This window comes from Poeciliopsis prolifica, unplaced genomic scaffold (genome assembly GCF_027474105.1).
Source record: "Poeciliopsis prolifica strain line A6 unplaced genomic scaffold, Auburn_PproV2 SCAFFOLD045, whole genome shotgun sequence".
NCBI lineage: Eukaryota > Metazoa > Chordata > Actinopteri > Cyprinodontiformes > Poeciliidae > Poeciliopsis > Poeciliopsis prolifica.
Genome location: NW_026562420.1, coordinates 363,110 through 375,629, shown reverse-complemented (window position 1 = coordinate 375,629; position 12,520 = coordinate 363,110). Strand labels below are relative to the sequence as shown.

General features: G+C 41.7%; 1 protein-coding gene across 2 annotated transcripts in view; it reads left to right on the top strand.

The window, feature by feature from the left end:
* Positions 1-11,530, top strand: part of LOC129376823 (protein phosphatase 1 regulatory subunit 29-like) — a 194,038-nt gene extending 182,508 nt beyond the window's left edge. The window contains exons 4-7 of one of the 2 annotated variants that reach the window (XM_055056421.1): positions 3,655-4,239; positions 5,950-6,099; positions 7,069-8,060; positions 8,327-11,530. In XM_055056421.1, coding sequence (XP_054912396.1) covers positions 4,036-4,239; positions 5,950-6,099; positions 7,069-8,060; positions 8,327-9,899 — 2,919 coding nt within the window. In that variant the 5' untranslated portion in view covers positions 3,655-4,035 and the 3' untranslated portion in view covers positions 9,900-11,530. Of the gene's footprint in view, positions 1-3,471; positions 4,240-5,949; positions 6,100-7,068; positions 8,061-8,326 lie in introns of those variants that run through there. The other variant, XM_055056422.1, reaches the window with a different exon arrangement.
* Positions 11,531-12,520: the final 990 nt, after the last annotated feature.

Here is a 12,520-nt window from a genome sequence, read left to right as displayed (position 1 = left end):
AAAGGGTTAATAGAGGAGCCATGTTGGGATGACTTCCTGAAGATGGAGTTTCAAAAAGAACAGGAGTTTTTAAAGAGACAGTGGTCTTAAATTACAAAGTCCTGACTTCGTATTTAAATACAGGCTGATATGTATTTAAATTGAAATATGCTAAAATGCTACTATATGCCTGGAACGTACATAAAGCTGCCGCTGTTACAAATCAAAACAGAGTAATGAGGCAAACATTTGTATCCAGCCCCATTTTTTGAAATGCAGTGCACTGGACCCTTTGCCTTCACAAATCACCTCGCCGGTCAGCAGGGTCTACCTGAGTATAATTTCATTTCAGCATAAACCGAACTGCTCTGTGAAGGTCTCAGCAGTTTGTTAGACAGGCAGACAGACATCTCAGGGAAAACGTTGAGGAGAACTTTAAAACAGGAATCATTTTTATGAAAACACTCCTCCAGCTAACGTAACGCCCAAACATTGCATGTATTGAGAGTGAATAAAGAAGAGCTTGTGTGTTTTTCATTTGTTTCCTTTGCATTTTAAAACCTACCCAGTTAGATTCCCTCTGTCGGCCACACAAAGGCTCCCACTCATGTCCTCATGTACACAGAGAGCCTCTCTGAAAACAGTAATCAGTGTAAAATGTGAGCTTTTAGAGAGCGAACCCAGACAGCCGTCACACTGTCAGCTGACCCCTTCTGGGAATCCCACATTAATCTGCCACAAATAATAACAGCCACTAGTTATAGTTGGATGGATTTGCTAGGTGACCTGACATGATCAGTGTTTTTTTTTTCTTAGCTTTTTTTTGTCAGGTGCGATAATCTCCTTAAATTTGAAGCTATGAAAGTTGACAACACAAAAGGGCAAAATAATTAGAAAACCAGAAACAGGATGGCCTCTCTTTTTCAGAAAAAAAAACAGAACTGGCGGCGTGAATTACACGAGAGCAGCGCGGTGGCGACGCTGGGCGACGCACAAAGCAGCCGACGGTGTGTTTTTGGTGATGAAGCATGTTCGTTTGTTCTCGGAATTGAAAGGCGAGCGAGATAAGCGGGCCGAGAACAATACAGATAGGAGGAAGAGACGGATGGAGAAGGGAAGGAAGAAGGAGGCAGGCTGTCAGATAAAACAAAATACAGCAGCAGGCGACCGCAGTGAGTGACGGTGGGCTGACCCAGATGATGGGATAAGACGGGACAGGAGTGGTCAGGATTATTACAGGATCATAAGGGGGTGGGGGCGGAAAGAAAAAAACAACAAAAAACGATGCTGATCTAAGCATTTGTGACTGGACTGCGCAGTAAACAGCTGGCTTTCAAGTGAATCATGACTGACTTGTCTTTCATGTCTGCAGAGTGCAGTAAACACCATGGCAGGCCAGCAGTCGGTTTGCATTGGACATGCCGTGAATATGAACTCCCAAAAGCAGAGCGTAAAAAACACGCCATGCCAGTTTTTATGCTCTTCAAAATCTTATCCGATTTGAAAGTTTTCATAAAAACCATGAAAAAAAAAAAAATCCTCTGTCTTAGCCATTTTCACATTTCATCTCATTGCAACCCGCAGGCTTCATTTTGTTTTATTAGGATTTTATTTAATAGACCAGCGCAAAGTAGTGCGTAATTGGGAAGCGGGAGAGACGGTTTAGCAGTTCTGAGACATGTGGCGTTCGCTTGGGTTCAAACCAGAGTCAACATAATTCAGACAAAAAAAAAAAAAAAAAGAGAGAGAATAAATGCTAAAGTTTCAAGTTGACAATGATCTTCAACACTGTTCTCCATGGGCTGCTTCTGAATTAGTCAGCCTAACGCTGAAGACACAGGACAGAGGGCCGGTTTTATTAGAGGCGACAGGTTAGCAACTGTTCAGCACGACCATAGGAAAGCACACTGGAGGCTAATCTATCACAGAGAGCTTACATAACCAGAACCGCTCCGTCATCCATCACTGCTCGGGTAAAATTTGCCACCAAAATGGTTTTAAAACATCTTTAATTCGATTAAAATCCTTGTTTTCAACAGATGCAAGTTAAATCCTCCAAAAGTCATGAAAAGTTTGACTCATTAAGTGAATGTGCAGAGTGTGTTTCTGAGATGCTGACCCAGTGCAGGTCAGGATGCTCCGGCGCCACACTGAGGTGGAATAGTTTCCAGAAGGAAAACAAAAGCAATTTTGATCCTGTGTGTATCTAAAGGTTGCATCGTGCAAAGCGTCATGGAAAATTTACACAAGTCTTGTGCCTGAAATTGGGACGAAACCATTCAACACACAACCAGGGATTAGATTTTCTTACACTAATTTGTTTAGAAGTTGTTAAATTCTACAATCACGTTTCATAATAAAGACTCTGGTGAAGGATAAAAAAGTTTATTTCTGTTTAGGTAGCGAGAAAAAAAGAGATCAAAGGCTAACAGGATGCTGTGTTTCTATAAGAGTATTTTTGTTGGGCTTTTTTGCACATCAGAAACAGTTGACAGAAACGGCAAAAACATCAACTTTGTGAAAAGACAAACAGTTTTTACGTTCACTCGAGGCGTATATTGGCTTTTCCGAAAAAGATTAAAGCTATGAAAGGGCGGCGGATAAGTGCTGATGTAGCTTTTCCATCCACCGACCATACCAGAGGCACGAAACAGAGAAATTTCAAAGTCCAATCTTCCAGTTCTCTATTTGTCTGAGAGCCGGGGATTTTTTTTTTTTTTTTTTTTTTTTTTACAGTGTCGCTTCAACTTCTGATGGAATTTTAATAAGCATGACAGATACTGGCTCGCTGTGACACCAAAGAAGTCAGATGTTAGATTCTTTTAATCCGCCCAAATATGACCCATAATCATCATATGCTTCCGAATCACAGATTGTGTTCTTTCGGGTTTCCATCTTTTTTTTTTTTTTTTTTTCTTATTCTGTGAGAGAGGAAAAAAAATTCTAATGGTGAAAAACAGTTTAAAATTCCCAAAATTGAAGAAGAGTAATTTTCTTTCTTACATTTACTATAAAGTACCTTTCATTCATGTCTTCTTGATCCTTTTTTCCCTGGGAGGGAATCAAAACTTTGGTAACAAATTAAATGACAGGATGCTGCCGTGATGAGATACATAATATTTTACGCCGGATTAGACGCTAATCCACGGTTAATCCCGCAGGAAAGGTAAATAGCTAAATGTCAGCTGGTGTCCTGTTAAACATGCAAATTACAGCAGCCTTCTGTCTTCAACTTAACCCATCTCTCTGTTTCTGTTTCCTAACTGCACTGATTCTCCTCGTGCCGTTTCGTCTTCTTCCTCTCGCCAGTTGTAAGAGAATTTCAAAATGGCAAATCTTGTCAATATAGACGACGGAACGAATTATAATATCAACATGCTGGTCGTTGCTTCGTATACTAATAAATGTAAATAAAGATTTGAAACTTCTTCACAAATCTGCTTGACAAACGAGTAATTACAGAGCAATTAACGTTTAATTACACTGCAAAAGTCAGAGCACTTCTGAGCTTTGTTAATATTAAAAATGCATCCAAAGTGTTTGAATTCATCACCGCCGCGCAGTCGCAAAGTAGTTTAGCCAAAATCAAAACAAACTGCTAATGATTTTCTAAACGTTACCGCCGTTAACAATACATTTGCTCCATTTTTGTTTTGTCTGTCTCTGTTTCTGTAGACCCAGGACCTTTCTAGGAGACAAACTCCCGCCTGATCCATCCGATTGAAACCGGCGTCGTCGAGCACCATGAGCTGCTGCTGGGGTGACATCCTGCCAAACCCGCTGACATGGAACACCTAAAACGGAAACGGGACTGACTGCCATGCTCCAACTCCTGCTTTAATCGTCAACGAGACCTCGTCCCGGTCCATTCCGATATTCCTCCGCACACGTCGCCCGGACCTGAACCGCTCCCAGATTTAAATTCGAACTGCTGCTCTCTACCTTTCCTCCCGTCCCCATCCCTCACCCCTTCTCTGTCAGCTCTTCTGGGTTTTTTTTTTTTCTTCACCCTTCTCCTTTCAACGGAGGCGACGTCAAACACTCTGAATTCAAACCATGGCCGGCAGACAGCGTTTGTCCTTCCCGTCTCCCTCCCTGCTCCTTCCCGTCCTCCTTCCTGCACTGCTGCTCCTGCGCCTGCCTGCTGCGGTGAAAGGGGACTGCTGGCTGATAGAGGGGGACAAAGGTTACGTTTGGCTGGCTATCTGCAGTCAGAACCAGCCTCCGTACGAAACCATCCCCCAGCACATCAACAGCACGGTCAGTTCCAGGTTCTGGGTGAACGTCTTCCACCCAGGACCAACGAGGTTCCTCCCTGGATCGCAGCCGCCTTTTCTCACTTTGCTGTTTAAACATTCTGTTGATTTCGTTTAGATAACTTGATAACTTTACGCTTAAATGCCATGTTTGGACAGAAACGATGGCAGCCAGCGAACCGTTTAACAACGCTAAGCAGCTGAAAATACTGATTTGTGACAAAATAGACTGAAAAGTCAGATAAATTGAGATTTGGTGAGATGAAGCATTCTTAGTGAATAAAGATATATAGATGTGTATTAAAGGAGCCCTGTGAAAAGTAATGGAAAAGTAAGATGTGTTTTAGATGAAGGGCAGGAAAATCAAATTGGAAAATGCACTATATTTCTAATATATACAGATATACCAGAACCTGTAAGCACACGTAAAGGGCCATTTCTTTTGCTCGTCAGCTGTAGTCCAATGTAATAAAAATGTGACCTTACCTAGAAATTTGATTTTGACCTCTGGTTTAGAAGCCCCTAGTCTAGACTTTGACTTGTCCATTGCAACATCTTAATTGTTTCTTTTGAGCAATTGTTGATTTGCCACTCTGTTGAGGATCTTTGTGTTGTGAGGAAATTCATGATTGTGTCAGCGAATGTAGAGGATTATTCATCAGGAATTTTTTTCTTGTGAGTATCCGATAAACTGTAGAACACCTTCCACTCCACAACACTGAGATTATTCTCACATTTTCCTCTGAAATTCTGACAAAAAATCTCTAAATGTTGCTGTTGGAAATAGATATAAAGTCGGTTATGCTTTTCGAAGATCCGTTACATTGGGACTAGCACATTTTATTGATTGTGTAATTGTTTCATATGAAGTAATAAGCTGTCAAGTTATGAAAATTTGCAAAATTCACAAAATTAGTAAATCACTGTACAAGAAAACCAAAAAAAAACACCAAAAAGCTTTTGAATGACTTTCTCTACAACGGCAGGCAAGGTGAGGCAATAGGCAATTACAATTGCATGGCACATTTCAGCAACACGGCGATTCAAAGTGCTTCACATGATTAAAAAGAAAATGAACAACAAAGGAGAAAAACATCACATTGCAGTGGCAAAATAGAGGAGAGAGATGAGACAATGAGAAACAGATTACAATTTGCGATGTTCCAGCTGTTATTCATCAAAAGTACCTCTAAAAAAAAGTTTGTTTTTTTTAGCTGTGAAAAACATTGTATCGTTGATACAATGTTTGTATCAAAGATACTTTTATCTTTGAAATTGAAAGATAAATTGAAGCTAATTTTTGATGTCCTCCACATCGCTGACTTTGGATCGTTTCTCTTTTGGTCCAAAAATGGCTCTGTTCTCTTCTGTTTCTATTCAGCAGAATAAAGTTACAGCATACGCATTGATTTTTTGATTTAGATTTTTTCTGTTCATGTACTCAGTGATTAAATAAGCAGAATACATTATCTGGCAAAAACTGATAGCATTTTCAGGTGAAATGCAAAACTTGGTATAAGGCAGCTTCAATAAGTCACCTCATTGAAACTACATGCAACTATTTTTCACCTTCATTATAAAAAAACTCAAATATCTAAGAGGGAAATAAGTGTTTGCAAACAGCAATATTTCTATATTTGAGTTGTTTATGTTGAAATAAAACTATTGGTAGAGGATGTTTATCTGTCAACTTCTTCTTTTTTGTCCCCTTCAGGTTCATGACCTCAGGCTGAATGACAACAAACTCAAGGCTGTGCTCTTTACCTCCATGTTCCGTTTCACAAACCTAACTGATCTCAATCTGACCAAGAACGAGATAAGCTACATTGAGGATGGGGCCTTTGCTGGACAGGCAAACCTTCAGGTTGGTTATCATAGACAGAACTCTGTTTTTGTTGTTGTTGTTGTTTTTTTGGGGGGAGGTTGTGATTGTTTGCGTCACTTTAATTGCACTTTTAAAGGTACGCCGCTTGTCAAACAGCTGAAACTGGAAACCTAGACAGGAAGCAAATGTTTTGCTTATCAATGTTTCACTTATGTGCTTGTTCTGCAGCAAACACTGAACAATAGATGCAATAAAATAGAATAGAATGAAATTCAACTTTATTGTCATTGCACTGTCACAACTACAAAGCAACGAAATGTAGTTTGCATCTATTCAGAAGTGCTTTTACAGGATATAAATATTTATAAACAGGTGTACAAAGATATGGTGTATAAACAGAGAATAATAGTGACGTGCTATAATATAAAATGTTTTGTATAAATATAAATATGAGAGCCATATACATATTATACAAATTACACAGATTATACAGAAAACTGTTGGTTTATAAATTTGTGATCACTCAATGTTCATTCACATGTTTAGAAAAAGAAGGTAGAGTTAAGGTATTCTGTTGGAATTTACATATCTAAAACGATACACAGTCTTTAAATTACTATTATTAAAAATCTTTTTAAATAATAAAGAAGCTGATTGTGGTGATACAAAGTCTCCAGTTTGAATTGGAGCTCAGACAGTGATCATTTTCTTAAGTGTTGCATTATATTAATTGGTATACTTGTAGAATATACACTGAACTTATACAGCGCTCTTCCAGTCAGCAGAAAAGTTTTACACAAGAGCCACATTAAGTGCCTTGAACCAAGTTGACTTGCGATAACTACATCACACATGCACTATGTGATTTAGTATGTTGCACTATTTCACATATTTGCAAAGAAAGTTAATATGTGTAGATACTGTCAACAAGATAAAATAAATACCGAAATGATTTCAGTTGCACTTTTATAACACATTTAAAGTACCTACTCTGTCTTTTCTTGTCAGGTTCTACAACTGGGCTACAACAAACTGACCAATCTGACTGAAGGAATGTTGAGAGGCCTAGGCCGAATGCAATGCCTCTTTTTACAACACAACCTCATTGAGGTCGTTGCCACCAATGCCTTCTGGGAGTGCCCTAACCTTAGCAGCCTGGATTTATCTTCAAATAAACTGGCCCGTCTTGACCCCTCTACCTTCACTTCCCTCAACAGGCTAATGGTTTGTGAACTAGCAGCGAACCCGTTCCATTGTGGATGTGAGCTCTACAGTTTTCTGACTTGGCTAGAGGAGTTCAACAATGTCACCCACACTTATGACCGGCTCCAATGCGAAACTCCACCAGAACTGACAGGATATCCACTCCTGAGCCAAGCGCCTGGGCAGGGAAGGAATGCTCGGAGCATTCTTCTGTCTGCCTGTCGGGACGGTGTGATTATTTCAGGGATGACCTCCCAGATGCCAGATCCAGATGGCTCGGGCATGGGTTTAGACAATTCTGATCCAGGTCTATACCCTCAGCCGACCACAGCTACTGCCGATCCCAACTATGTTCCTCAGATTTCCATTAAGCTTGAGTCGGTCTCCCTGTACACGGCATCTCTTCTTGTGCAGATTCCAAAACCATACACAAAGATGTACATCCTCTCCCAGTATAATGACACCTTTGCAACAGAAATTATGTCCCTTACAAAGAAGAAGGAGAAGATTCCCATAGATAAGCTGAAACCACACACCAACTACACCTATTGTGTGGCTTCTGGAAGTAAAACTCAACGATACAACCATACTTGCCTGTCTTTCACAACGCGGGCTATGGGCCCGGAGGACCTCCGTTCTAATCCATCCACAACTACCCACTACATTATGACAATCTTGGGATGTCTGTTTGGTATGGTGATTGTGCTCGGATTTGTCTACTACTGCCTCAGGCGGCGACGCATCCAAGAAGAGAAGGAGAAGGCTATAAGTGTAAAGAAAACAATTCTGGAGATGAGGTGGGAGGATTGTTTAAATACATGGTTAATTTTAATCTCTAGAAGGCGCATTCCTTTTTTTCTTTTCTTAGACATTGCAGTGGTTTAATTTGTGATTGAAGTAACTCGTGTCTTTAGAAGAAGCTTTACTCCATTATCTTGAAGATTTTATATCATACTACTGCATGTGATTTCTCCCTGCTTGAATCAAAAGTGAGACAAAGTTTTTGTCATTATATTTCATCACAAATTATGCCCTTTTTTAATGTCAATGTTTCCTTCCTTAGATATGGTTCAGAGGCAGCTGCAGCAGTGGCCAATGACCCAGGTGCCATTCAGCGTCTTCAGGAGCAGACTCATCACCACCATTCAGGAGGAGCGGGAGGCAAGCTTCCACCATCTGCTTCTTCTAGCACCGGGATGCTCCATGGATCAGCAAACACAAGCTCTTCCCGCCTCTCCACCTTGCCCCAGGTAGAAAAAATGGCCTCTGCCTTCTCCGAGGCAATGGGCAGCAAGAGCAATTACATGGATGTGAGGACAACGGGAATGGTCGGGGAGAGCAGAGATGGAGTACTTGTTGCTGGAGGAGTAGGAGGTGAAGTAGTTGTTGATATGCGCGGTGTGACTGAAAATGGGACAGAGGCTGGGGAAGACTCGGATGATGACGGTCGTGGCTCTGCATCGGAGATTTCCACCATTGCTAAGGAGGTGGACAAAGTGAACCAGATCATTAACAATTGCATTGACGCCCTCAAGCTGGACGCCTCTGCCAATATCGTGTCGACAGCTGACGACGGTAACTCTCTGTCCTCCTCCCAGCCACCTTGCATGGCACCTCTTTCCCGCAATCTCCTGCCACTCTCCACTGCCTCCTCTGGAGATCAGATCATGGCCTCTTCTCCGAAGGTGCATCCAAAGTCCCAGCCACACCCTCAGCCTCATCCTCATCCTCAGCCGCAACCTCAGTCCCATCCTCAGTCTCACCCACAGCTACATCAGCAGCCTCATCCCCCTTCTATGGCCCCGGTGCCCCTAGTCATGCCCCTGTCGGAGCGACCTGGCATCAGTGGAGGTGGGTTCCTTTCCCCACCTTACCGTGACCCACCCCCAGCTAATGCGGTACGGCCCCTTCAGAGGCAGCAGAGTGCCGACACTGCTGTAGTCAAGAATCGTTGTGGTCCTCCTGCTGCGGTATCCGTCAAGAACACAAGGCTGTACAGTGTGGATATACCGGAGCAGAGGAGTGATCCACCCAAGTATCCAACAGAGAAGGGGAGTCCTGCCATTTGTGGTGGGATGGGTGGCAGCGGGGGACATGGTGTTGTAGGAGGCTGTGGTGGAAATGGCAAGGGAAATCTAAATGGTGGTGGGGTGAATTTAAATGGAGGCGGAATGGGGTGTAATAACGGGAATGGAAGTGGATGTGGGGTTGTTGGGCCTGGACAGCAGCAGCATCACTTAGAGGTTCAGCCAGACTACCACAGCTCAGAGCACCGACACTCCTTTCCTGCGCTCTACTACGAGGATGACAACGATTCTCCCTTACCAGCCCAAAAAGCTTCATTTCTCAAGCCACTGGGACGTACCAAAAGGGAGGCCACAGCCACTTACTCCCAGCTCTCTCCTTCCCGTCACCATAACTACAACTCCGGGTACTCCTCCAGTCCGGAGTACTCATCAGAGAGCACGCTACGCATCTGGGAGAGATTTCGACCGTACAAGAAAAACCCACGCGAGGAAGCCTCCTACATAGCCGCGGGCCACGCATTGCGTAAGAAGGTGCAGTTTGCCAAGGATGAGGATCTTCATGATATTTTGGATTATTGGAAGGGCGTTTCTGCCCAGCAAAAGCTGTGAGTTCGGGAGGTGAGGGGAAGAATCAAATGCTACATGGGAAATTTTAAGCTGAACACCAACAGCAGACTAATACAGAGGTAGGATGTGAATCTTTCTGCAGAGCGACTTGGGTCATTCCTCCGGCAGATTCAGAGTTGACTAATCTCACGATGATTTTGGAACATGTCTTTGGTGACAGTTCATTGACATTTCAAATGGTTCCAGAGGATGACATTTGTCACCACAACCCTGAGTGGTCCGTTCACCTGACAGCCTCGTACTAGGCACTTTGGTCCTTGCAGGCTTCACAGAAATGCTAAGTACATTCTGATGAGCAAAGTTAACTCGGTGACAAGCGTCTTCTACCTCATCACTGGGACACCTCATCACTGTAGCTCAACTATCTCAGTAGAAACAGCAGCATTTATAACTTAAGCTCTGTCCATCTTTTTTTTTTCTATTTCTATCAAACAACCATTCAAAGGACATTAATTTCACGGCACTGCTTCCACCTGGGTCTCTATAAAACATCATTTAGAGCACTAATGAGAAACTAAATTGAAGATTTATTATTTTTTGTATTGGAATACCTGTCTTTGGGGAAGACATTAAGCGATACTAATCTGGCTTATTGTTTTCCCTGGCAATTAGCCAGTGTAACAGAAGGTCAGGACAGTGTTTGTTGAGCATGCTTATTGATGTAAAACACCCAACTACGCATATTCAGTGGTGTGTGTACATACAGGTTGTGGGTTTTGATGTGAGAAATCCCATTTTAGTTGAAGAGGGAAGTAGGAGCTGAGTCATTCTTTATCTCAGGCTTCTGTATAAGAGCAAAAGGTTTTGTGATAGACAGATTAGATAACAACCTACAGTAGCTGGGAAGGTCTGTGAGTGTACTTGTGAATGAGGAAGAGTTTTGCTCATTTGGCAACGTCTAGATGTCGTGAAGCAAATCTTGCGAAAACTTCCAGGCATTTTTGGCCTATTTACAGGCACTACTCTGAAGTTGGAGCATTTACATGTCAATAGGCTGAGCCATGCCGAAATGACTTGAGGGTGGGATGGAAGTGCAGGTGCAAAAGCTCATGTAGTAAAGAATCAAGTAATCACATTTGGGAACAGAAGCAGACTCGGAGGAGGTTAGAGGTTTCCTGTGAACAGCCCGGCAATAAAGAGGAGAGGCAAGCGCTTTTCTAGCTGCGGCCGTATTCCATCATAATGCTCTCGCCGACGCACAGCGGATGCTGGAGAAAGGACTGAAGATCCACATGGTATTATTTCTGTTGCCTCTGCCCCATGAAGGTGACATCTCTGTGCTTGACAGCGCCCTGTTCTGGTAAAACAAACACTGGTAGCTTGCTATGGACCAAAGTGCCCTTAGGAGGTGAGATTTAAAGGATTTTAATTATACTTGCCTATCTTCTCTTATGTGTGTGTTTGTTTTTTTTTAATTATTATTTAATGTGCTGTGATGCTATTGTAGCTGGTTGAGGGAAAACAGAGCAAGGCTTGCCAACTACCAAGGAGACTATTAGTGTTTATTTCTTTAACCTCCTGGATATTTGTTTTTATCTTAGTTTTTTTTTTTTTTCTCAGAATTGCTGAGTATCATGTCAGTACTGAATGTCCACTGATTACATTTGTACCAAATTAACCCAAAGAGCTTTTTATGAAAGTCATTGAAATCATTTGTCTGGTCAATGTTAAGAGTTTGACCAAAACAAAAAACATAATAATAATAATAATAATAATAATAATAATGAGGCAGATTCTAAGATTCACTTTTTGGCCAAGTTGAAAAACATAATTATACAACTGCCAACCTTCTGAATAACGGCAAACAAAAAAAACAAAAAAACAATGTTTTTCAAATATAATTATATATCTACCAACCTTCTGAATAACAGCAAACATTGTTGCATGAAAGAAAAATAATCACGTGTAAAGCAATTGCTCAATACGCTTTTTTTCCCTTCTTTTTTTAAGCAGAATAGTTTTCCAAAAACTGCAAGACTCGCCATTTATAACTCAGAAATTGAGTTGTGGTCTTGTACTGCTTGTTTTTCAAGTGTCTCTTTGTAAAGCTCCGTTGTGATCCAACCCAATAGAGCTGGTAGCATTCACAATGAGAATATCACTGCCTCATCATCACTGAAGATTCAGATCAATACTACTTAATACAAGAGTGAAAAGAACAACATTAAATGCAGATAGCAAATTCCCTTGAGCTCAGAGTCTCAGTCTCCATTTTTCTTGAGAGAGCAAAATGTACTCATTTTGCCTTATCTTCACTTTCTGCTGGGAGCTTTCTCTATATTAGGTGCAAGGGATGACCAATCAGTTAGTCTTAGATTATCCAGTGCAGGAACCTTTTTAAAATAATGACTACCTTTGAAAGATTGGGGAGAATTGAGCTGGATTTACCTGCATATTCACTGAAAGAGTTTTTGTTAGATGGAACCGATTTACTAAACAGTTCAGTGAATTCAATCAGTTGCTGAGAACTGGCAACTTAATTTGACGGTCTGCCTGTGGTGATCAAGCCATGCTCCTGTGTTCCCTTCCATGTATTTCAGGATATCAAAGTTTTCTTTTTGTGCCACTTTCTGAGAACAGAGGGCATTTGCCTTCTACCCCAA